Genomic DNA, 27,982 nt, shown 5'->3' with positions numbered 1-27,982 from the left:
CAAATCAAATACTCTGAGCACTTATTTCCTGTTTTCTCATGCATCACAGTTAGAAACTTTCCATTCATATTTATGTCTGTTCCTCCCTTGGGATTTAAATTGTGTGTACATCTCTCTTAGTGTGAAGAAAATGTGATAAGGATACTATATATTGTATGCCTCTCAAACTGCAATGCAATAAAACTATAAATGGATCATTGTTCATCTAAATCTGGTCTAAATGCCTCTGATCATCAGTAATTAGAGGAAGGGAAGCTCTATAACACAGTATTAAATGCACAATAACCTTATACTCAGTCCAAAGCAAACTATGATAATAGTGTTCTATTATAGATATTATAATATGATATTATATATTATTATATAAATAGGCCACTCACTGAAGTGAAATGCAGTGGGATGGTTTTTTAGTCGTTGTGAAAAGAGCCAGTTTCAGTCATGGGGGTGTGGACGTCAGCAAATGGTCTTGATTCTTTTACTTTTCTCTTCTCATGTGGTCACTTTGCAACTGTCAGCCTCATGCTTGCCTTGTCAGAATGCCAGCAGTGTGCTTTTCATCATCAAGCAAACTTTTTGTGAACAAAGTGCACTTTTTTAGTTTCTTTCAAACTAGAATCTGATTTTTCTACTCTAAATGTTCTTAGTGAAAGGAATATGTGAAAATCAATTTATATTTTACTTCAAAAATAATACACCAAATATTCCCCATTCCTCAAGAGCTTGAAAAAATGAGGCTACTTTAATTGATGATAGTATTTCGCATTATGCTGCAGCTACTACAAATTATATGCAAAGCGGATTTTACACAAACCTACAAAATTGGTCCTAAAGGAGTGCACTGTTTTATTGCCTTGTAATTTGTTCACAAAATGATGATTTGGATTGATTTTTGTGCATGGTGTCTGATTTGGAATTGGAACCAGTGGTGATGGTAAGTTTTGGGTCAAACAATCGCTTGAATCTGGGCAAGAAACCATTTTAAAGAGGTAGGAGTTTACTTTGTAGTGGAAATTGGGCCCTTGTGCCCAACTGGCTGCATGGTTAAAGTAACTGGATTGATTACAGGACCATTTTTTGTTGTCCAAATATTGATTAGACATTGCATGCTATTGTCAGTGATGTCAGTTCATGACTGTTTTATTAAGTCAAAATAATGTAATATCATCTTTCTTTTTAATTTCATACCATTTTGTGTATTTCTGCTATCATTATTAATCAGTCTCCAGGTAAATCAATAATGAATAGAACTGCTGACTGACGATTTTGTTCTTTTTATATGCAGCGGGGCCCTAACACACTCATTTCATTGGTTTTGCATGTTTCCAGTCACCACATTTTATCAGAGCAATTTATTTTTTCCTCTGTTAGCATGACATATACCTCACCTGTTGGCTATTCGTCTACCAACATGTAATTCTTCTCTCTGCCTCCTGTATTAGAGTGACAGATTTTACATGACAGCTTTCTCACCTCCACAAACCTCCCTTTGATTGACTTATTGTTAGGACAACTTTATTTGGGAGACAATCTCCTTTTGCATTGCTAAAATGTTCTCACTGGTCATATCTTTCAGTATTGTGACCAAATCACCTGTATGGAGTTGCAGTCACAAGACCCCACAGCCCACTCTGTAGCCTTAGAGGCATTGCCATACCACAGTAAAATCTATGTATTTATATGTTCTTCTCTTGCAGTGCATTACATCACATGTACTGTACAGCAGATTTATGATACACTGCACACAGATTCCACTGAGTCTGTTGAATTTTAAAACGACTATAGTGAGACTAATGCATCAGGATGAACTGGCCTCAAACCTCAAAATATGTCCCTTACCCCCCTTTACCTCATTATCAATACGGGTTCTTCCATATTTTAGCAGTGATGCTGCCAACAAAGTCTTGCTTGAAAGACTTTAATTCTGCAAAGTTATATGTAGTATTCAGAAGAGCTCATTCAGTTACAAATCTGTCCTGTATTCCAGGTCAGTGTACGAGCAAAAAAGGTGGAAAAACAAAATGAAGGCCTATACAAAAATCAGCATTTCTCCTGCTGGAGTTACAATACTGTAGGTCACTTGCATGTGATGTTTAATGCCTTGCATGGTTACGACATGCAATGGCCAGTACTAGTCTGCATGCTGCTTAATGAATGTCTTCCTCTCTTTCTCTTTGCCTGTCCGTGCTTCCAGAAGACAACTATACTGAAGGTGGGTGTTGTAATCATTGTTTTCCATTCTTGCTAAATTTTTCATGACTACACATTGACATGTCTAAAGTTCTCCAAGTAAATGTAAACAAATGTTTTATACTGGTATTAGTACTGATGTTATTGGAGTGGTAAGTCTGATTAATCAGGTTTTCATTGTTCCTTTTTTTTTGGTTTTGTTTCATTTGGGTATTTAGTTTGTTTAACGGAAAATGCTGTCACAGCCAAATAAAAAAATTAAATAAAAAAAATAAAATAATAAGTGTGAACATCTACCTGTACCTAAAAAAAAAAAAGGTTACTTCACCTTACTGTGCTAATGCTTTGTCTCTATGATTCTATGATTTCTACATTGTATTTATCATGTAGTTTTGAAGAATACGATTATTTAACTGTATAATGCACAGCAGTACTTTAAGTAGCCTTGGAGTATTGCTGGTTTTCCCAGACCCCAACTGGTTAAATGTAAATACATTTATTCAACTTTTTTGATCATGAGCTGGTGCTAAACGATACATTTTTTTTTATTTGGTTAAATTATGAAAAATGTCTTGATGGTAAGTGCATTGTCAAAAAAGAGACTTTAACCACTTCTACACAGGTATTTTACATTTCCCGTGTTCTTTATTAGCAAAATCCTTTAATTGTCCTGTGTTAGGATTTCATAAGGAGGGAGTGGATTATTGTTTTTTTGTGGTTTAAACAGCAGGGTACTGATAATGCACACTGTACTGTATAGCAGAAAGAAAAGCTCGCTAATGGAAAGCAGTGGAATTTATGAACTGGTAGCTAAAGTAAGGCCCCTTCTTATACCAACTGCTTGCATTTGCTTGACAACTAGCTAGCAGGCAACTTAATAATAGCAATTTAAGCAATTTGTACATATTGCTCAAAATGGCACGGTGACCAGACTGTCTTATGATCCTCCATTTTCCTATATGACACAAGTATGACTCAAACAACACTTGACAATTGTTGAAGGCCAAAGTTAAACTGTCCTCGGCTATATTTGTGTATAGAGATTGCTCTTTCATTGGTAAGTGGGATGGTCTTGTGCACTTCTCATCTTAAGGGAGAGAAAATAAAAAGTCAACCTGAATTTATATTTCTGAATAATGACTAGTAAGTGGCCGATGATGCATTGCAACCTGCTTTGGTTGACTAAATGCTCATCATGCTAGCCCTGTCTGTGCACCCTCCTCTTTCTCTCCGCCCCACTGTTCCCTATCCCAACCCTCCTCAAGTAACACAGACATCTGCTCTGTCAGAGATGCCTGCGTGTCAGTGTCACACAGCTTCCCATGATCCCTTGTTCTCTGCTGACTGTGCTCTTGTTTTCCTTTAAGGTCTGGCACACCTGATGATGGGCGACCAAGGTATGAGCTCTGTTCCTTCTTCCTGCCATTCCTCCATTGTCCCTCCTGCTCCCATTGTGCTCAGAAACCTGTGTGCTTCTAACTCTTGCAATGCTCAGGCTTGTAGCTGCTCAGATATGAGCTGTCATTTCACTTATTTTGAACGACCTACTTGATTTTCATTCTCCCAGTGACTCCATTTTTCTTTTTCTTTTTTTCCATATGACCTCTTTTTCAAGCTCATTTAGCTTTCTACTCCTCACTCTGCTGGGTGCCATTTCTCTCCATCTTTTTCTTTCTCTTTAATTATTCACATCTACTGTACTTTCTGATGTTTTATGATGATGCAGTTCAAATAAGGGGGTGTTTGCATTGACATTATTAGGATGTAATGCATAGTGGTGGTAAAATAGCTCACTGAATTTTTAAGCCAATCCTTATCTGCCCTTGCTTCTGCAATGCATGTTGAGAAAAGACAGTCTGTCCTTTCAATCTTCATCCTTCCATTTGTGGCTACCGCATATCGTTACCATTCAGCAGAGCAGGGATGTGAACTATTGTTCTTCTCTTTCCACTCTCCTCTGTTAGTCCCACATTTCCTCTCTTATATTTGTAGCCATCAAGCCTCTTTCTCCTGTCGTCTGTCCTTTTTCCAACTTGACCATGACACTTATTGGTGTCTCCTCTCCTTTTGTTCTCCCTTTTTGTCTGGAATCTGCTTTCTTCATGGAACATTTCATCAAAATCTCATAGGTAAAAGTAAAGGTACTACCCTTTTAATTATCTGAATTAATCAAACTATGACAGCAGCATTTTCCGACATTATATACTCATGCTAAAAGTATACAAAGTCATTGGAGTTTAAAAAAAAATTGCTTTCTTACCTATTAATGAAAGCTTTTCAAGGTAGGTGCCGCTTTCGCTTTGCATTCATACACGTTTAAGCCGTGTCACCTTTTTTTTTTCTGCTTGATGCATGGGAGTCATAAATAAGACTCATGGGCACATGCACACAATAGTTGCTGTCCTAGTTCCAGTACACCACCACCCAGGGGTAACTACATTCTTTTTGTTCAAATAGTGGGTTTTGGGGTTGCGTTTGAGGCTTGATCATAGTGGTGTGGGCCTCCCATCCTGGTTGTGATCCTCACCTCTTCTCCCTGTGGGGTAAGTGGACTTCTGATCATTGCCATTTGACTCTCCTCCTCAGGGCAGAGAGGGGAAACTTGGCTTGTAAGGTCCCTGCTGAACATTCAAGGTAAAACTTTGATTCTTTTAAGTTGGTTACTGAAGTAAAGCCAAATTAAGCAAATCATCATTAGCTTATTGAAGTATGGGAAACTTGAATGTCAGTGTGCGCTCTTTACTAATTGGAGAATGTTATGCAATAATACTTTAAATTTGAAGAGTTGCAATTAACGCCATAACATTCAAGTATTCCGCTTCCATGCTGAAAAACTTTTTCCTTGATTTTGCTTGTTAGTGTTGTTGCTTTGACATTTACTATGTTATTAGTTCTAGCTTTACAAATTATTCTAAGCAGTTTACATTTACATTTCTTTACACCAAATATTGTTTATGTTAAATGCTGTCTCTTATCATATACTTGTGAAGCATCATCTGAACAGGTAAGTCTTCAAACATGGATGTACCGCACAGTGTGGAGCTTTACGTTATGCTGTGTGAACCGGAATCATAGCTATAGTAATGTCAGATATGCTGTTTCTAGGAGCTGCACTGATATACATGAGCCACACACACACACACACACACACACACACACACACACACACATTAAACCATTCTCTATTATAAAATGTAAAGATTGATTTTTCCATCTTCTAAGGTAAGTGTCATTTCCATAGTCCTACTGGTTGCCTGTGATTCTACAAATGGATACAGCACACACACAGGCTGGCTTTTCATTACACACATACATAACATACAGATAATAGAGTTCCAACTGATCTAATTATGTAAGAATTACAATGGAATTTAATATTCTGTAAACACGAATGCCAGCATTTGGCTGTCAGCAGCGAAACTACTAAAATGTGGTGATTCTGACTAATTTATTCACTTGATTACTGCCCTCAGTGTTCACTAATAGTTTTACACTAGGCAATTAGTGGGCTATAACTCCCCTTTTTAGACACACTTGTGTGTTTGATGTACACTATATGGCTGAAACTCACAGGTTTTCACTACATTATACCAAGCACCTATAGGTTATATGTGGCAGAAGGAAAACCACAGGGAGAGATTGAGAGAATGCTGATGAAGCACAAATCTAAACACACTGCTTCTAATTTGGGCCATTGTTAGTTGTCCCGTGTTAGGGTGTGAATCCTCGTCAGTACAGTTACGTGCTGTGCGGTCATAAACAAATAGCCCCACTTGAGTCTTTAATCTAGGAGTGAGGACAGTGCCAGTATTCGTCCAGTATATGTCTGCTTTCAACTTGTAAGAATATGGTGTGTTATGCTAACCCCCCCCCCCGAGGTCCTCCTGTGTCACGTTAACCACTTGTATGGTTTATCCTTCATGCTGGTCCCTTGAGGATGGGATAGATTCTCTTTGCTGCTTTCAGCTGCTGTACTGACACTGGACTGAATCCAGCTCTAGAGAGCAGGGCATACAGTAGGATAAGTCATAATACCACTGGCACACAAATCACAGGGTATTTAATTGCTGTCATCACAATACACTGCCATGTGCAGCTTAAGAAGAACTGCACGCTGTGCAGACAGGCTTACAGGTGCAACTGGGCTATTTCTAAATTAGTGTACTTTCTAATGTAATTGCTTTCACTTTCTAAAGCTGGAAATTGTCCCTTTTCATTATACTGTGCACATTCTCGGGGATTTCTATGAGGTGGGCAAGCGGATCCGTTCGATAGTTTGTTTGCACATGATGTCCTACATTTTACATGTCAAATTAAATGGATGTTTACAATGCATATTTTTTTATTCTAGAGAATGCTGATACACCAGGTTCTTTTCAGAGGGTGTCACACACTCGTAAGGCTGATAGATGTAGTGAAGTACCATTTGTAGCATTCAGTTTCACACTGTTTGTCAGTATGCTTATGTAGTTTTCTTCTAGATCTGCATGAACTCACATAGAAAATAATTATCAAACTATTTTATTTATATATTTTGGGCCATTGTAGGAGTTAAGGGTGTGAATATTAGTCATGTTTTCCCACATACATATCCACTGTGGTTTGTGGGTTTTAACAGTGAATATTCATACAACAGATGCGTATGTGTGTGTGTGTGTGTGTGTTTGTTTGTGATAAATCTATGTAGATCATGCTTGGGACAAAGCCACATGGGACAAAAATAATGTCATCATCACTGTTTGCACTACTCAAAGTGGTATTTTGGAATTAGTGTAGAGCATGCAGTATGAAGAATTAAATCATGTGCTTAAATCCATGAACAATTTTATGTTCATGACAAAACCAAGATCATAAAAACCCAAATGACCTAAGTTCTAATGCTAGAGTCTCATCCAACCCAGGACATGTTGAATTAACACTGAAGGGAAAAAAGCATCTTGTAAGAGGATGTGCATTATGTTTGCATTCCTAATGGCATGGTTTAGTGCTTTAAGTTGGGATTCAGCACAGCTCAGTGAGTAGGAGTGTGTCTGTCTCAGTGGAAGATATTAAAAAGCCTCACTCATAGAGTATGTGGGATTTTGAAGTACCACCCATTTACTTTAACAGTAGTGAGATGCGTCCAATATTATGCAAAGTTTGACTATCTGCATAACTGCAAAGGTCATAATGAACCAGTGTTTCAAGGGCTCCATCACTAGATGCTATAACACACGTGTAAAAAAAAAAAAAAAAGCAGCACTGACAGGCTGAAACTTACGTATTTAGAATATTTTGAGTTGTATCAAAAAAATCATTTCCAACCCTTTTATTCGGCTGTTCAGCTTTAGTGTGTTTCCAAACTGCACCTTCATTTTCTTCTGACAGCACACCCGCCAGCAGTTGAAGTCATTTTCATCTTCAGGCATATTTTGGCTTTCATATAAGTGACCTCTCAAGGGTTATGGACCAGAGCAACGAGCATCAGAGGAGAGTGTCAAAGCGGCAGGTGAAGAAAATGCAGCAGAGCAGCACACGTTGGTCCCCTTTGGGCTTGGGCTTGGGGTTGGGGTGGGTTGCCCACGGGCTCTACATTTTCCTCTTTACTTTACAGTTACTTTGATGGGTTTGTGAGATGACAGCTAAAAATTTGCTGGTTGTCAACCTACGGCAACATTATTTTTTTTTTTTACATGTGTGCACAGGTGCATGTCAGTTAGAAATAACTATTATGACAAGTAATGGAACGATTTGTCACAGTTATCTCATAACAGATATTCATAGTGTCATTTTTAGCTTAAAGGTGTGTGTGTGTGTGTGTGTGTGTGTCTGATAGCTAAACATTTGAATCATGCTTTCTTTCTTTCTTTCTTTCTTTCTTTCTTTCTTTCTTTCTTTCTTTCTTTCTTTCTTTCTTTCTTTCTTGATGCCCTTTTTGCATTGAAATCTTACATGTATTTTTCACCAATCTTAGCTCACTTAGAGGTACCTTATATTTTCAGATGACAGCTATAACTAAAGAGTAGCCTATCTGAAGCACGTGGTGCTTTTGCACTGAAAAATGCAACAAGTTATTTTAGATAACATGGAATGGCATGTCAGAGTCCAGCTTGTCAACAATTGTCTGCCTTTTTCTATCTGACAGGTAACTCGATACCATGTGGTGTGCGTTGAATCAACAACAGATGTTGCCTTTGTAGCGTCACATGAAACTTTGAAAACTGTCAGTGAAATCCTTTCAGCTCCACTGACTCCCCCAGGATTACAATTCCTCAGCTTTAACCCAAGATATTTGGCATGTCTATGATTATACTCATTTCTTTTTAACTGATTGCTAACCCGTGAGGTAGATGTACTGAATGTATGGTCACAATTTAAGTCGTCCTTTAGCGAAGGTGGCACTGAGTACTCATCTCTGACGGTCTTGATTCATACTTCTCCTTGAGGGCATACTCAGAGATAATAATACCTTACAGTGAGTGGTCATCTGGACGGCCATTATGTAAAATGTCAGGGGAAGTGCTGTTTGAGAAGCTGACTCAGAATTTTCAGCAAGTACTCGGTTTATAGGTCTTGGCATATGGGTAACATCATCACCATCTGGTCTGAAAACCACAAATTTAAGAGCTTGACTGAATCTAATAATGCATACAAATTCAGCCGTGCTTTGTTTTCCCCAATCACAAAATGATGAAAATGTATGAAAAATAAGTTCAAGGTTAGTTTAGTATCACATCTCATGTCCTAAGAGACTGTCTATTTGATTTAGATTTACTGTTTTATTAAGATCTTACAAAGACATCCTTTGTACAGCCTGTCTTCTCCCAGCTTACAAAAAGACGCTCTGACTTTATAATTATGCATTTACCTTGTAATTTCTGTCATTTTCAAGCAGCTATTCAGGAGAAATTCACCAAGACATTATAAATATGAAGGTGAGGGAAAATGTTTAGCACGGCATTATCTTGCGGGTGTCACAGCTTTGCTCAGTCCCAGGTTTTAAGTCTCAGCAACTATTTTTTTTTTCACGTCTTTGCTTAAGATTTTTGCTGAGAAGTCCTCAAGAAGTGTTTTAGCTTACCTTTATTTTTTGCAAGCTTAAGCAAATATTCCTGTTGACTGACTCTAAATTTCAAAGCTCATCCCTTAGCACAACAGTCACTGTAAAAGGAATCAGGATTGTCCCTGAGATCTATACAAAAAAAAACAACAGATTTAACAAATACTGATTTATAGTTTTATCTGCACTAACACCCTTATTGCTGCATTGTTGCTCTATCTGCAATAAAGTGGCTGCGCGGGTGTGATTTCAGTCAAGAGAATGCCACAATTGTGTCAGAACTCATTTTACACATGTAATTAATCATGCTGTCAAATAACAGTAGTGTGAAAAAGATGATTAATGCCAGTGTGAGGGGGGGAATTGTGATTAATAACTGTTGTCATAATTAGTTTAGCAAGATATGACAGGGTATGATCATTTAGTCAGAAAGTCAGGTGATGGTCAAACAGTAGTCTTTGATTAGTGATGTGCAGGTCGATTACATTTTTATTTTCTGCACTAATTGGATGAGTCACTTTTAGGAAGCTTATGTAACAGTATATCAGCAGCCATCTTTAAACTCAAGCAGAATGTTCATACAATCACAGGTTTTGGTGTGGAGATCTGAAATGGAAAGTGAAAACTGGTCAGGTCTCAGCTCACCATTCTCTGTAAGACTGACTCACATAACAGCTCAAAGGAATCTGTACAGTAATTTACCCAATTGACCCAATACCCCCATTAATCCCAATCTCTAGAGGTTAAACTAGTGGGAGCACCACAGTATCAAACCAAACCATAGCCTCCCTTGAAAGAGTGAAGCCGATAGCTGTCGAAACATGACTTTTATGTCATCAAACTTCCCCTTATGACTGAATGTGACTATAACTGATGATGAACAGATTACAGTAAAGTTTAAAATAGTACTTTGGTGAGTGTTTGAGATATGTACTTTGGAAATCATTCAACTACTGCTACTGTAATTTCTTAAAACTGTTCTCATTTCCATATTGACATTGTTTCTTCTGCTTGGTGGATTCAACAACACAAGTTGCTAAACAAACATTATTACATTACATTATTACTTGTATACTCATTTACCTCTTCCATGCCTGCACAGAGAGCTTACCTGTTTCATATACCACCCCAGGGCCATCGGTGTTTGTTACAAAAAAAGGTAATTGTACTTGATGGGTCACAGAGGCAGTTTTCACTGCAACGGAGATGGGAAAACAGACTGCTTTGCAGTGCAGAGAAAAAAAGGCCTATAATTGCCTGGAGTGAGATTTGTGTATCTTGACATGGCAGATTGGCAAGACTGCGCTAAAGCTCCACAGATTAGTACATTACCACAGATTCTGCTCCTGAGGGGGAGGCAGGAAGACACACAGAGAGAGTGAAGGGCTTAAAGCAGACAGAAAGAGGCATTTAAAGAATGAGCACAAGGAAATGGGCAGAGAAAGGGAGAGAGGTACTATGTGGAAAGAAGAAGTGTGATAAAGTGGGATTATAAAATAGAGGCATGTGATTACAATAGACTATAAACACACAGTGATGAAGGAAAAAAGAAAGGCTCTCAGACCATTACCTGAAGTTGAACAAGAGCGGTTTTCTTTTTGAAGAAAATTAAGTTTATTTGTTTTGAGCAAACATTTATTTCCATGTATCAGGCCTGCCTGTCAGGCTTTCTGATAGACATATTTTTCCTCTTTGTGCCAGTCTCAGCTTCATCAGCAGCATCCTCAATCAGATAAGAAGTAGCATGCCTTCAAATCTCTGAACTGTCATAACAGACAGTTTTTCTCAGGTTTGAGGCAGATTTCAACAGCGTTCCTGTCTTCTCGTGTAGATCATCACTGATAACAAAATCCAACAGCAGACTTTGGATTAATAGTTATCAATGCCTTTCCCAAAGAATATTTATTATAGAAGATGACAAGCATATATATATTTTTTTCCCAACCAAAAGAAAGGGCGAAGGAGAATGTAGAATAAAAAGGTTGGATCAATATGAACAAGGCTCATCTGGCTCCCCAGGTAGAGTGGAAAGGGATCTGCTCCAGATCAATATTACAGGTCGATGTCAGTGAGAGACTGCAGTGATGAAAAACTCTATTTCTTGGCCCGCAGAAGGGAATCTTAGCAGAAAATAGATAAAAGGGAGATACCTATACTTCAGCTGTAGCCTGTGAAATGCAGCCTTTGCATGTCGGTTTGTTTAGTTATAGTTCAGCTTTTAGATCATGGATTATGGCCATATTACTGGCCTGTGTTGATAGAACGCTGCCAGGTCTTGCTATGATGTACTGTATAGGGCATAAAATCAAATTTTCCTTTCCTAAATAAAAACGTACACAATGCACGTTTATAGCGTGACGTATGGCACTGTAGTGCTGCTTTGTGTAGGTGATTTACGAGAGCAAGCTGGTGGCTTAGCTAGCTTCAAAGGAGATTGTTATTTCTCCCATCTTTAATGGTTCATTCATCTTCTCCCATTATACTGTAATTCTGCAGCGTGTTACTTTCCAGACATATTAAAGAAACATGACTAATTCATATGGAATCCCTCACACTCCCAATACATTTCCATGCGTCCTTCACGTCACCGTTTTCCAGTCTTTTTATTGTGGCATTATAGTGTATACTGCTGAATATGAAGAGAAAAGAGTGCCAATACAGCAGTAGTATTGGCACACACACACACACACACACACACACACACACACACATATATATATATATATATATATATATATATGGAAATATACAGTAATAAAAGAAAAAATCATTTGTTATTCATTTTAGTGGTTCACTGTAAAAGAAAAAAAAATCAAATAAATTAAACTAAAATTAGGCCTTGAGAGTTCTGGCACTATCGATACAGCATTCTCTGAATATTTTCATCTGAACCACCAAACCCAAAAGTGGATGCTTTTTTAATGATGCATAGCAAGGAAATGGCAAGGCTCCCTGTGGGAAATTGAATAGTCCATTTCCAATCGAGTGTGCCCTGGAAAATCCATGGGGGTCAGTGGCAATTTGTCTCAGGAGGTCTGCACTGAGAGTCATTACGCTCAAGACCAACATGTCCCCAGGGACAGAGCCATTCTTTACTCCCTTTTGATATATATAAAATATTCCCCTTTTCTCCTTGTGCTTCCTCTTATAAATAGGTATGTAAGATTTTTTCTCCACCATACAGAAGAGTTACAGACAAATTTCAAGTTGTACAACAGCATAATAACCAGTATTATACAACACTTTACTCTATCATAGTGAAGCAGCATCTCATTAACCTCTATTTTTGAGTAGCTGATGTTTGTTTAACAAATTGTGTTTGTCCCTTGTTTAATTATAAGCAAAGTGCTATATCGACTCCACTTGGGAGACACATTTTGTTGTTGCTCCAGTTAAAGGTTTCATGAATTTTAATGGACAAATTGTGCTGCTATCAATCTTTATAGTTTACACGTGTTGTAGCAGGATGAAAGTGAATTTTCAGCATAGATATACAAACCTCAGATCATTCTCTGGGTTGCTGCCAGATGATTCCATGTGGCTCATTTTCATTTTTATCATTTCATCATACTTGCTTGTTAACCACATGTTGTTTTTTTTGACAGTGGTTTACTCTGACAGGGCAAGTATTTGCTAAGGTTGGTCAGGGACAGTCTTGGCCGAAGATTTTGTTGATGAACAATGCTCATTCAAAAAAATGTAAACAGTCATGACTGAGAATGAAAATGAGCTGGATGAGGTTAGACAAGACGTGCCATGATGTCAGCTTTGTTTAATAGATTGACAATATTTGAAATTATAATAAAACATTTGTTGCTGTGTTTTAGACTGAAAATACTAGTGAAATGTTCTCTGAGATATGTAAATATTATTTAACCCCATTATTATGTCAGTGCTTTCTCTATAAATACTTATACTGTACTGTAAAATGTAACTATTAATAGGACCAGTACATACAGTAGGTTTTAGATGCATCTAACAGTGTACCTGCTGACTGCATTCCGTTTTACTTACCCTCTCCTTTTTGGTATGAAGGAGACACTGAGGTCCATTAGAGCCAGTGTTTAGTTTGTCTGTTCTGGGCTAGAAACATGGCAGTTCAACATGGCAGACTCTGTGAAAGAGGAGATGTGGTGTCTATAAATATGGATGGTTCTTTCTAAGGTAACAAAAACATAACGATTCTTATTTTCAAGCGACACTAATGAAACCCTAAATCTTAAATACAAAGGTAACTTAATTAGTGATAGGTGTGTCAGGACAATTTTTAATTGGTCATTTATCTCATCAAAACAAAGAAAAAAAGACCAAGACCACATAATGCAGCCATGGTTTTTCTGGTTTATAATTAGTGATCTGATATCTATCTCCATTCAAGCTCTGTGTCATGCAGCACTTACTGAAATGGCAGCAATGGAGCTTAGAATGAGACATGTGGTTTACATTTAAAACCATCCTGCTTTATTAGTGTGCCTATTTCTGCTGCTCATCTCAAGAAGTGTTTTTCACTTTCAATGCAGCAAATTCATCCTCCTCTGTGTTATTCATTTGCACTCCCCTCTCATTTCCTGCCTTGGCTTTTTTTTCTCTCTTTTCCTCAGATTCAAATCACCTGTATATTGCCCTCACATCCTTAGAAAGAGAAAACGAGCCGATGAAAGACAGTGGGAGATTACATGACCCCATTTGATCCATAGCTGCTGTATCAATGAGTTTCTAGTTATCAGTGCATTCTTGTTTTGGCTTGTGGATGAGATCTACCGCAGAGAAACATCAAAAAGACAGCACTATTCCTGTTTTTCATTTCGTTGTTGTTAGAGGAAGTTCAGAAGAGCACCGTGCAAAACTGGTTTAATTCAGTCTGCAACGCCCTATCTACCTTAGCCTCAAAATACCAAAGAAGGCTTGTTTTCAGGAGTATATTTTTAATAGTTGACATGTCCAGACTACTTGTTATGGTGAATAACACAGAGCACATAAACATTGTGCTATGGAGACATGTGAAATTTAGGACATTGACAAGTTTTTAATTGGAAGCCTTTTTAAAGGTCTTTTAGAGGTCTCCTTACTGCTGCCAAAGAAAGTAAAACATCCTTAAAGTCTTAACCCTACTACTGTATGTTAACATCACAACAGTGATTTCTTTCTCCGGCTTATTTATTAAAACAGTGTTTTAATTAAAAGCCAATGTAGTAAATATCTTCATAAGCTTTGTCTCACTGGTTCACACGTCAACATATCCAGTCACAATTGAGAATTCCAGTGGAGCATACTCAATGTGTTTACACTAGGAGCCAAAGCTAGAGCCAGGCTGTTGATTTTTCAGGATGATAGGGTTTGAATAAATAGATTTGTTGTTGATTTTCTGACATCTATTTGTGAATGATGCATTTGCTCCAAGCTGTGATGTGATAAAAATGATTAGATCCATGAAACCAGGGAATCAGATGAATCTACAACCTCATGTTTCATTTGCTCTGGCAAATACGTCAAGTCATCCCTCCATAAAAAAACAGCATTTCACCAGTCATGCCAATCACAGCTGTTTATTAAAGGTAGGGCAGGTTTACACATTGACAGAGGAAAATCACAGATCCAGTTTTGAAAAGTCACATCGTTTGCTGCTCTGATTGGTTGATTCATCCTGTCTAAAGGACAGTATTTTGGTCTGCCCCTCTTTGTTACCATCTCTTGGAAATCTAAACTAATCTGAGAAGTTCCAGACTAGTTAAGTGTATTACGGTATCAAGATCTTCATGAGATAAAACGGGAATATCATCCACATCTCCTCCCTCAAGTAGCATTAACACCTCTCATGAATTATAGATGAAACTAATTGTTTCATTTGTGGTTATTCCCCATGGTGTTACTCTTTTAGTAGTCATTTATCTTCTTGATCTCCATCACTGTAATAAGTATGTTCTGTACAAGCCTCAATAAAATCTCACCACGACAATGGTGCCGCTTGAGGGATGATAATTTTACAAGGGGAGTGACTATTGTATGTCATGCAGTAATCCCTGTTGTCTCTGTACATTGCAACAAAAGACAATATAACATCAAGCATGTGAGAGATGGATATTAATTATTCAGACTTCATTCAGATGCTGGATCAGTCTCTGTCAGTACGTACAAAAAAAAAAAGGTGCAGTCTGATGTCAATACTTTGATGTAAAAGTCTACTGTAAATATATATATATTTATATATATAGAGAGAGAAAGAGAGAGGGGGGGGGGATTTGTGGAAGAGTGCATTTGTCTTTCATTTCTCTTTTTAAAAACCCGAAGCTACCTTTAAAAAAGAACGGAAGATTTCATACTTATTAGTACCTAATAAACCAGTGGTGCCTGTGGGGAATGACATAATGAACTGTAAATATATTGCTTTCAGGTGGCCCTGCTGAGGCTGTAATTCACTGTCCCTGAGCTCAGGTGAAGGTCACCTGGGAGCTGTCAAAATGTCCATGTTCCCATGAATGTGCTACCACAGCAAGGCTCCCAAGAATTCAAGTCGCTGTGTGACTCAAGCCAACCTGGATCATTAATTTTCATTTCTGTTCACAGTCAGCCGTTATTTATCCTTGGGCTTTATAATTTGGAGCTTGTGGGACTGGGCCAGATTTCAATATCTGGCAGTGGGTACATACTTTGACAAAATACCTACACAGTTATCCTTTAGATGTACTCTGACAAGTAAAACAGCATTTGTGGATTTCATCAACCTCTACTGAGATTAATCAGAAACAAGCAAGGCTAATGTCATTTTTCCAGGTAACAGTTGAATCTCAGCTGGACTGACGGTGTGTGACATAGACCTAATTTGATTGTATGCTCTGATGCAACAAATAATTTAAGGAGTATTGGAGAAATAAAACTTGTTTTATTATGGGAGAAATCATTATCCCATAGGTTGATAATGGAAAAGGCTTTTTGACATTGTTAGGAAATATATAGTTCTTGGCAAAAGCTGCAGCTAGTGTATACTGGTTTCACTGAAGAATTACAACAATGCTAGCAGGCATTCCTTTGATTAAAGCTACAGTATATATAAATAATACATCTTACTAGGCAGCATCACAAAGTGAAGGTATATCAGAAAAGCATCACGTAATTTTCCTACTTGCTAAAATTAAATTCTGGCATTGAGAATTGTCGGTTCACCCCAGAGGAAATTAAAAATCAAGGCTTACTATAAAGTTATCTCTTAAACAACAGAGAGGGAGTGCTCTGTTCAGAAACTCTCTTTCTTTCATATCCTGGGTCTCTTATCTGAAAGTTATACTTTAAAATTTGTACATAAGCAGTAATATTAAAGTTGGGGTCTTAATATTAAGAGCACAGTAAGCATACATTAAGACATTTAAATAATGTAATCTTAAGGAAAGATACATAAAGAAACATAGCATAATATAGCTAGTAGTACGCCAGCATTAGATATGGACATACTGTTGATATACTATAGTGTATCAAAACTTTGATCAATAAATTATTAACGGTAAAGTCAGAATCAAGCACAGAGGGAGATGATGTTCTTTTAGTTATGAATACTGTATGCTGCTCTAGTTTTCTGCTGCTGCAGAATCATGACATTAAACAATTCAAGGGCAATACTACTAGACTACCAACACATTGCACAGCAGTTAGAGATTAATAGTGCTCTGCTTTTCTCTGATTCATTAAATGAAAATGCCTCTTTGAAAAGGCTTTACAATGATATCATAATCAGGCCATGCAGCCGTGTGCGACTATTTTTAATCCTACATGTTTAATCAAGGTAAGTTAATATTTAGTTTGCATGTGACTGGTTCATTACGTGGCCATGTACCCCATGTGATATGATGATTGTTTTTACTCTTAATCATGTGATGAATTATGACCAACTGTCTACAACACTGATGCTAAAGTGCATGTCATTTCAGCTCAATTTCAGTATGTTAACTTAAAAACTGTCTTTTAACACTGAATCATCAAAAGACAAGTACCAAATCAGATCAAATCAAATCAAATCAAATCAAATCAAATTTTATTTGTATAGCCCAAAGTCACATAATACATTTGCCTCTGAGGGCTTTACAATCTGTACAGGGAGTGACACCCTCTGTCCTTAGACCGTCAAGTATGAAAATGCTTTCACCTAAATGCCAGAACAATATGCATATAGAGAGAGGATTTAGCAATATTGGCTCAGCAGTAATTGTGTGTTTACCTAGAGGTTTCATAAAGACTGACATGCTGAGCATGTAATCTGCAGATCTCTGTGGTTTACATCACATGCAAATATATTGGAAAATGTCATTTTCTATTGTTGATTAGAAGGTTCAGAAACTGGTGTTTATTGTTCATCACATTGTGATATTGGTTGTTCATGAATGCATCTTCATTGTTATAAAATGTTTAAACGTTTAAAATCTTGATTGGATGGCAAACTTCATTAGATTTTAAAAAATATATATTTGTACGAGCCTGTCCGTGTAGTTCCAAGAAAACATTATATAAACCATTTAACAGTGCTGGAGCTGCATTTGCTTTGTAATTTAGAGGCTGTGTCAGTGACTAAAATAGGGCTGCAGATAAGAGCTGAGGATGCCTTGCACATCATTAAGTGTGAAATATAACAACACGCCCCTGAGCTGCCTACTGTTCCCCTGGAGAGACGACAGCTAGATAGGGCTCTGCACAATTATGGCTCGGAGAGCCACAGACCTACCTTCCTCACATTGCTTCATTTTAAAGCTGTTCTGATGGAGAGTTGGAGAGTATTGCAGTACACTACATGAAGTACCTGATAACAACAGTACAAGATCCTTTGAATTATGTTTGTTCTCTGGTCCAGTAAAGCTGTCATAAAACTGATTTAATTCTAATTGGATTTTTTCATCCTTTTAAAGTTTTCCTTGTACATGTATACCGATGAATATGCCTAGAGTGTACCTAGAGGCAGATTATCAGTGAAATGATTTCACACCAGTCCAAGCACTCCCTGGAAAGCGAGAAAGAAAACATTACATTATCCATTAAAATACTGCTCTGGAAAAATGAAAATTGTAGTATACTGTCTCTAAAAGGCTGGATGTTGTGTTCCTCTCCCTTGTCTTCAATTTTTATTCCCTAATTTGTATGAAAAGCCCTAACTACTTTGTTCTCTGTTCTGTACAACTGGCTGCATGCTTATTTTAGTGGTACAGTTCAGTTTGACTGGAAATGTTGGCAAGGCAGCGTCATTGTCATTCCATCAGCTTTTAAATATAATCAAATACCACTTCAGTGAGTCATTTCATTACACGTTTGGAACAGCAGAGTAATTAGCAGCAATATAACACAGCAGCAACTGCAACAGATCCAATCAAACTCTAACTTTAATGTATTATACATTAGGGGCAGCTCCATCGCTTTCTCTCATGATACATGTAACCCATTTACACATGCGATTTTACTCACAGAATCACTGCTACTGTATGCAGCTTCACAGGGAATAGGCAATGAATCATATACATTACAGGGGAAAAAAATGAATACTTTGTTGACATTGGTATTTTCCAATCTTCCCAATATCCCTCCCACTGCAATACCCTGGGGATCCAGAGATGAGTAAAAGAAAAAAAAAAAAACTCTTAACATTGTGTTTTTTTAGACTGCTGACAAGCTGTTCTCTGGCTATTAAATCCATTTCTCACTGTCAGTGGAGCTGGAACAGCTTAGATTTGAATGAGGAGATGCTGGTGCTCCTTCTGCTCTGGGACCTATATATACACTCAGGGCGATGGAGTCCACGCTGTGCATTGTGTCACAACTAATCCAGTAGGATTGTTGAGGAACTGAGGCTTTTTAGCTGTAATAACAGATGTATTGACACTGAGTATTATTAACATTTTACTGAAGGTTTAGGTTCAAGTTTAAATGTAAATAGTTGACATATGACAGAAAAGACATTCAGGCACACCCAGCTACATTTTCCAGACAGGCTATTAAATGATCCAACAAGTCCTTTTGAAGGCCTGTAGGCCTTTTCGATCCAACTCCAAAGAGTGTTTTCTGATCTAGCACCCATACAGTTAAGGTTTGTTTAAACACACAGAAGGGTTTTCCTCAGGTCTTGAGGAAGATAGTTTACCTTTCTGAGGACCTGAGGGTCCAAAAGTTATATATATTTACAGAATTATACTTATATATGCTTTTTTTAAGTTAAGGGGAAGGTAAATACAAACCTTTCCTTTACCTTTAAAGTTTTTTTCATAAACAGTCCAAGCCACAGCAGAGTTGAGAATAAGTCCCGCAATTCTCAGTTCAATTTCCACCTTCCACAAAAGTGCCATACGATTGCAGGCACATTAAGTAACATACAAATGCATAAAAAATGTCTTTACTTTCGTAGAAAGAGAGAGAGAAAGAGAAACGAAGAAGCACATTCGTTTGATAGGTACTCTTAGAAGAGGTAATTTTTCAAGTGCTGCCACTTTTTGGACCATTTGCAGAAGTTACAGTATACTGTGCATAGGGGTGTTGACAGATTTAACACATTCTGTGAAAGTTACTTGTCATCAATCACAATGCCTTGATTTCTTGCTGAACAACTAAAACTACCTGGTTAAGATGAACAATTACTATATAATCTTTATGGTTACAGAAAACCATTGTTGACTGTTGGTATGAGGCAGGATACAAACTGTCTCCTGTAGTGACAAACAAACTTAGATCCTTTGTATATCCAGCCTTAAACAAATCCCAATCTCAACTCACTTTCAGAAACTTTATTCTTAAACTCATAGTGAAGAGTAATTTGAAACCAAGGTCGACTTGGTTGACTCAATGTTCACTTACTTGAGAGCTTACTTACTTACAGAGCTTTTAATTATATGTCTAAATGTCTAAATGATATGCCTTCTCTGTCTAAAGAGCATATATTCATATAAACTTATAAAAATACTATTATTATTTTTAACAAGTGAACAATGCTGTCATTTTTCTATTAAGGACAGTCTAGACTAGTTGTGTAATGCTACATATGATGCATCCTTTTAACTTGCATGGTAAGGCACTCAAGCCTAGAACAAACAAAGAGCCTACATCCATATAAGTCTATGCAAATGAAAACATAATTATATTAAAACATAAACCCCACACAAATCCCTTAGCTGGCGATTGATAAGAGGAAAATGGAGCTGACAAAGGATTTCTGGTATCAGAATGATTGTTGTGAACTTTATGTTGAGTCTTATTTGAGAAACAAATGGCCCTGTCATCAAGAACACACCATCTATAATTCTTTGTCCGTTTTTTCCATAAACAGTTATTCCGCCTGTGCCGGCCTTGGTGCCAGAAGATAAATAAGGGGAATTAATTTGTGTCAGGATGACAGGAAAGCATTGCTCTGTTTGGCAGGAAAAACAGAGCAGAGAGTGTTATTAATGACTAGACGTGTGGACTGCAAGGACCACAGTCGCTCAGAAGGAGGTCAGGAGAGAGGGAGGTGAGCCAGGGGGACAGGGAGGATGGGAAGAGGGTGCTATGGCAAGAATAAAGGGAATATTCAGTAAAGTGGCAGATCAACGGAGAAAACTAGTCTTTAGGATGTTAGAACACACACCACCAGCACTCCTTGCTTGCCCTAGTTTTTAGCGTCACCAACCAGGCTCCAAAGTGTGTTGGTGTAATATAAATAATGGTCACCTCACTGCAGAGAGCTGCGAAGAGCTATGTGTTTTGTGGTGGCTGCACTGAGGTCTGTGAAGTTTTGACCCGACCACCTAAAGAGACAATACAACTGCTTTCACTTCCTACTCCTGTCGCCTCAGACTGACCATGATTTTAGACCAGGTGTGTACACCACAGGCTTGGCGTATGTGTGTGTGTGTGTGTGGCTATGAAACGTGTTTTTCTGTGTTCAATATCAGTATCATCAATATCAATTGTCATGTGGTTTGAAACACTAATTGGCAATTAGATTTCATCACTGATCAGTTCAATTCATCATTCATCATCTGAATGAATGAACAATACAGGACTTAGATTTTTTTTTGAAGAAGAAGCTCTAATAAAACATATTTTCTTAATCAATTTATTATTACTATGGATGATGGAACATTATTTTTTGCCAAAAATGTAAATAACTAATTAGTTTTGGCATGTTTTATGATGTTTTGTCTAATAATATCTCACGTTTCATCTGTTTTGAAGAGGGTTTCATCAAGATGGTTATTGTCAGTTGTTGCTGTTGTCACATAGTTGTCATATATTTAATATTATGGTGTGTTTTTAGAGATTTTTTAAACCATTAGTAAGAAGGAAATATGTTTTTATTCTGTAACAGTTAAGTAAAGTCATGTTGTCATGTTAGCCACATTATGAACATTATCAAATTCATAGAGGTGGAATCAGTGCTGTTGGTGTTGTGGTCTTACTTTAAGTACCCTGTGGTCTATTTACTATTTCAGAATTTACGTGTACGGTACAAGACGCAAAAACAGCATCCAACTCATTGATCACAATGGTGGTACTTGCTGTGTAACTCACATTTTATTTCTGACAAATACCTTTCTGCATATTTAAAAATGAAGTCCATGGCATGGCCCACTTAACTGTATGAACCCGTGTTCTGCTTTTCATTGTTAATTCTCAACAATGGTGAACCTTTGCATTAAGCAGTTTTCTGGTTACCTTGCTGCCTCAGCTTTTTGAATGGCTGAACAGCAGATATGAGTTATGAAATATGAGCCAAAATACTTAGTTGCCCTTCCAAAAGTCAAGTAATACTCCTCTAAACATTAAATAATAAAAAAAAAACTGACCTCCTTGCTGCACCTTGCACTAACAAACACAACCCACACAGAGAAATATATCATGCAGAGAAAAGAAAAAAACATGCGTTAGTTTATTACCTAGTCCCTGGGTTGGCTGATGTAAGCAAATGTGAGTCAGTATGACTCTAAGAGAAATAGGCCTGCATGGTTACACTGTAACATCAGTGTTGCAGAATTAAAAACAACTGTAAAATTGGTTTTCTTTCAGTAAGCATGTGAAGCAATAAAGCCTGTTTTCACAGAAACAATGGACACCCTCTAGCCACCGGGATGTCAGCACTGACTCAGGACACGGGGTAAATATTAGTGTGAGTCTGAAACATCTGTAAGAAAAAGGATGATGCAACTGTGTGTGTATATATATATATATACACACAACTGTTACAGCCAACAGCTTTACCCTCAGAGGTTTTATTGGATAACTCTGCATATTGCAGTGTTTAGTGTGTCACAAGATAAATGTGCTCATTAATTTGCCACAGCAGTTAGAGATTATGTGCTCTGCTTTTCTCTGATTCATTAAATGAAAATGCCTCTTTGAAAAGGCTTTACAATGATATCATAATCAGGCCATGCAGCCGTGTGCGACTATTTTTATCCATGTTTAATCAAGGTAAGTTAATATTTAGTTTGATGTGACTGGTTCATTACGTGGCCATGTACCCCATGTTGATATGTGATTGTTTTTACTCTTAATCATGATGAATTATGACCAACTGTCTACACACTGAAGTGCCTGTCCTTTCAGCTCAATTTCAGTATGTTAACTTAAAAACTGCTTTTAACACTGAATCATCAAAAGACAAGTATCAATCAAATCAATCAAATCAAATTTTATTTTATAGCCCAAAGTCACAAAGTACATTTGCCTCTGAGGCTTTACAATCTGTACAGGGAGTGAAACCCTCGTCCTTAGACCGTCAAGTACAGTATGAAATGCTTTCACCTAAATGCCAGAACAATATGCATATAGAGGGGGATTTAGCATATTGGCTCAGCAGTAATGTGTGTTTACCTAGGGTTTCATAAAGCCTGACATGCTGGCACTGTAATCTGCAGATCTCTGTGGTTTACATCACATGCAAATATATTGGAAAATGAAATAATGTCTATTGTTGATTAGAAGGTCAGAAACTGGTGTTTATTGTCATCACATTGTGATATTGGTTGTTCATGAATGCATCTTCCTTGTTATAAAATGTTAAACGTTTAAAATCTTGATTGGATGGCAAACTTCATTAGATTTTAAAAAAATATATATTGTACGAGCCTCCTTGTAGTTCCAAGAAAACATTATATAAACCATTTAACAGTGCTGGAGCTGCATTTGCTTTGTAATTTAGAGGCTGTGTCAGTGACTAAAATAGGGCTGCAGATAAAGCTGAGGATGCCTTGCAAATCATTAAGTGTGAAATATAACAACGCCCCTGAGCTGCCTACTGTTCCCCTGGAGAGACGACAGCTAGATAGGGCTCTGCACAATTATGGCTCGGAGAGCCACAGACCTACCTTCTCACATTGCTATTTTAAAGCTGTTCTGATGGAGAGTTGGAGAGTATTGCAGTACAACACTACCTGAGTACCTGATAACAACAGTACAAAGTCCTTTGAATTATGTTTGTTCTCTGTCCGTAAGCTGTCATAAACTGATCCAAATCTAATTGGATTTTTTCATCCTTTTAAAGTTTTCCTTGTACATGTATACCGATGATATGCTCGTTGTACCTAGAGGCAGATTATCGTGAAATGATTTCACACCAGTCCAAGCACTCCCTGGAAAGCGAGAAAGAAAACATTACATTATCCATTAAAATACTGCTCTGGAAAAATGAAATTGTAGTATACTGTCTCTAAAAGGCAGAGTGTTGTGTTCCTCTCCTTGTCTTCAATTTTTATTCCCTAATTTGTATGAAAGCCCTAACTACTTGTTCTCTGTTCTGTTCAACTGGCTGCATGCTTATTTTAGTGGTACAGTTCAGTTTGCTGGATGTTGGCAAGGCAGCGTCATTGTCATTCCATCAGCTTTTAAATATAATCAAATACCACTTCAGTGAGTCATTTCATTACATTTGGAACAGCAGAGTAATTAGCAGCCATATAACACAGCAGCAACTGCAACAGATCCAATCAAACTCTAACTTTAATGTATTATACATTAGGGGCAGCTCCATCGCTTTCTCTCATGAACATGTAACCCATTTACACATGCGATTTTACTCACAGAATCACTGCTACTGTATGCAGCTTCACAGGGAATAGGCCATGAATCATATACATTACAGGGGAAAAAAATGAATACTTTGTTGACATTGGTATTTTCCAATCTTCCCATATCCCTCCCACTGCAATCCCCTGGGGATCCAGAGATGAGTAAAAGAAAAAAAAAAAAACTCTTACATTGTGTTTTTTTAGACTGCTGACAAGCTGTTCTCTGGCTATTAAATCCATTTCTCACTGTCAGTGGAGCTGGAACAGCTTAGATTGAATGAGGAGATGCTGGTGCTCCTTCTGCTCTGGGACCTATATATACACTCAGGGCGATGGAGTCCACGCTGTGCATTGTGTCCACAACTAATCCCGTAGGATTGTTGAGGAACTGAGGCTTTTTAGCTGTAATAACAGATGTATTGACACTGAGTATTATTACATTTTACTGTGGTTTAGGTTCAAGTTTAAATGTAAATAGTTGACATTGACAGAAAAGACATTCAGGCACACCCAGCACATTTTCCAGACCGGCTATTAATGATCAACAAGTCCTTTTGAAGGCCTGTAGGCCTTTTCAATCCAACTCCAAAGAGTGTTTTCAGTCTAGCACCCATACAGTTAAGGTTGTTTAAACACACAGAAGGGTTTTCCTCAGGTCTTAGGAAGACAGTTTACTTTCTGAGGAGGAGGGTCCAAAAGTTAATTATTTATAGAATTATACTTATATTATGCTTTTTTAAGTAAGGGGAAGGTAAATACAACCTTTCCCTCACCTTTAAGTTTTTTTCATAAACAGTCCAGCCACAGCAGAGTTGGAATAAGTCCCACAATTCTCGTTCAATTTCCACCTTCCACAAAAGTGCCATACGATTGCAGGCACATTAGTAACATACAAATGCATAAAAAATGTCTTACTTGTAGAAAGAGAGAGGAGAGAGAGACGAAGAAGCACATTGTTTGATAGGTACTCTTAGAAAGGTAATTTTTCAAGTGCTGCCACTTTTTGGACCATTTGCAGAAGTTACAGTATTGCGTGCATAGGGGTGTTGACAGATTTAACACATTCTGTGAAAGTTACTTGTCATCAATCACAATGCCTTGATCGATAAAACTACCTGGTTAAGATTAACAATTACTTATAATCTTTAGGTTTACAGAAAACCATTGTTGACTGTTGGTAGGAGCAGGATACCAACTGTCTCTCTGTAGTGACAAACAAACTTAGATCCTTTGTACATCCAGCCTTAAACAAATCCCAATCTCAACTCACTTTCAGAAACTTTATCTTAAACTCATAGTGAAGAGTATTGCACAAACCAAGGTCTACTTGGTTGACCAATGTTCACTTACTTGAGAGCTTACTTACTTACAGAGCTTTAATTATATGTCTAAATGTCTAAATGATATGCCTTCTCTGTCTAAAGAGCATATATTCATATAAACTTATTATAAAATACTTTATTATTTTCAACAAGTGAACAATGCTGTTTTTTTCATTAAGGACAGTCTAGACTAGTTGTGTAATGCTACATATGATGTACCATCCTTAACTGCATGTAAGCACTCAGCCTAGAACAAAACAAGAGCCTACATCCATATAAGTCTATGCAAATGAAAACCTAATTATATTAAAACATAAACCCCACACGAATCCCTCAGCTGGCGATTGATAAGAGGAAAATGGAGCTGACAAAGGTTTCTGGTATCAGAATGATTGTTGTGAACTTTATGTTGAGTCTTATTTGAGAAACAAATGCCCTGTCATCAAGAACACACCATCTATATTCTTTGTCCGTTTTTTCCATAAACAGTTATTCCGCCTGTGCCGGCCTTGGTGCCAGAGATAATAAGGGGAATTATTTTTGTCAGGATGACAGGAAAGCATTGCTCTGTTGGCGGAAAAAAAAGAGCAGAGAGTGTTATTAATGACTAGACGTGTGGACTGTCAAGGACCACAGTCGCTCAGAAGGAGGTCAGGAGAGAGGGGGTGAGCCAGGGGGACAGGGAGGATGGGAAGAGGGTGCTATGGCAAGAATAAGGGTATTCAGTAAAGTTGCAGATCAACGGAGGAAAACTGTCTTTAGGATGTTAGAACACCACCACACCGCCACTCCTTGCTTGCCCTTGTTTTTAGCGTCACCAACCAGGCTCCAAAGTTTGTTGGTGTATATAAATAATGGTCACCTCACTGCAGAGAGCTGCGAAGAGCTATGTGTTTTATGGTGGCTGCACTGAGGTCTGTGAAGTTTTGACCCGACCACCTAAAGAGACAACACAACTGCTTTCACTTCCTATCCTGTCGCCTCAGACTGACCATGATTTGACCAGGTGTGTACACCACAGGCTTGGCGTATGTGTGTGTGTGTGTGTGTGGGCTATGAAACGTGTTTCTGTTGTTCACTATCAGTATCATCAATATCAATTGCATGTGGTTTGAAAACACTAATTGGCAATTAGTTTCATCACTGATCAGTTCAATTCATCATCATCATCTGAATGAATGAACAATACAGGGACTTTGATTTTTTGGAAGAAGCTCTAATAAAACTATTTTCTTAATCAATTTATTATTACTATGGATGATGAACATTATTTTTTGCCAAAATGTAAATAATTAATTAATTTTGGCCTGTTTTATGATGTTTTGTCTAATATATCTCACATTTCATCTGTTTTGAGAGGGTTTCATCAAGATGGTTATTGTCAGTTGTTGCTGTTGTCACATAGTTTTTTATTTAATAATATGGTGTGTTTTTAGAGTTTTTTTTAACCATTAGCAAGAAGGAAATTTTTATTCTGTAACATTAAGTAAAGTCATGTTGTCATGTTAGCCACATTATGAACATTATCAAATTCCTAGAGGTGGAATCAGTGCTGGTGTTGTGGTCACTTTAAGTACCCTGTGGTCTATTTACTATTTCAGAATTTACGTGTATGGTACAAACGCAAAAACAGCGTCCAGCTCATTGATCACAATGGTGGTACTTTCTGTGTAACTCACATTTTATTTCTGACAAATCCTTTCTGCATATTTAAAATTGAAGTCCATGGCATGGCCCACTTAACTGCATGAACCCATGCTCTGCTTTTCATTGTTAATTCTCAACAATGGTGAACCTTTGCATTAAGCAGTTTTCTGGTTACCTTGCTGCCTCACGCTTTTTGAATGGCTGAACAGCATATAGAGTATGAAATTGAGCCAAAATACTTGTTGCCCTTCCAAAAGTCAAGTAATACTCCTCTAAACATTAATAATAAAAAAAAAAACTGACCTCCTTGCTGCACCTTGGCCTAACAAACACAACCCAACAGAGAAATATATCATGCAGAGAAAAGAAAAAAAACATGCCTTAGTTTTATTACTCGTCCCTGGGTTGGCTGATGTAAGCAAATGTGAGTCACTATGACTCTAAGAGAAATAGGCCTGCATGGTTACACTGTAACATCAGTGTTGCAGAATTAAAACACACTGTAAAATTGGTTTTCTTTCAGTAAGCATGTGAAGCAATAAAGCCTGTTTTCACAGAAACAATGGACACCCTCTAGCCACCGGGATGTCAGCACTGACTCAGGACACGGGGTAAATATTAGTGTGAGTCGAGAACATCTGTAAGGAAAAGGATGATGCAACTGTGTGTATATATATATATATTATATTTATATATATATTAATATATATATTATTATATATCTATATTATATATTATATATATATATGCAAAGAGGTAAACACAAGTTCCCAGTTCGAAAG

General features: G+C 37.5%; 1 protein-coding gene across 28 annotated transcripts in view; it reads left to right on the top strand.

The window, feature by feature from the left end:
• Window positions 1–27,982, top strand: part of LOC104918691 (neurexin-1a) — a 239,659-nt gene that overhangs the window by 15,677 nt on the left and 196,000 nt on the right. For 8 of the 28 annotated variants that reach the window (XM_027272825.1, XM_027272878.1, XM_027272804.1 and 5 more), the window contains exons 3-6: window positions 2,192–2,209; window positions 3,555–3,584; window positions 4,317–4,328; window positions 4,774–4,821. In XM_027272825.1, coding sequence (XP_027128626.1) covers window positions 2,192–2,209; window positions 3,555–3,584; window positions 4,317–4,328; window positions 4,774–4,821 — 108 coding nt within the window. The remainder of the gene's footprint in view (window positions 1–2,191; window positions 2,210–3,554; window positions 3,585–4,316; window positions 4,329–4,773; window positions 4,822–27,982) is intronic. The other 20 variants (XM_027272886.1, XM_027272866.1, XM_027272856.1 and 17 more) reach the window with 10 other exon arrangements.

The sequence above is a fragment of the Larimichthys crocea genome, chromosome III (assembly GCF_000972845.2).
Source record: "Larimichthys crocea isolate SSNF chromosome III, L_crocea_2.0, whole genome shotgun sequence".
Lineage (NCBI taxonomy): Eukaryota > Metazoa > Chordata > Actinopteri > Sciaenidae > Larimichthys > Larimichthys crocea.
The sequence above is the reverse complement of the archived record's forward strand: the minus strand, read 5'-3'. Positions and strand labels throughout refer to the sequence as shown.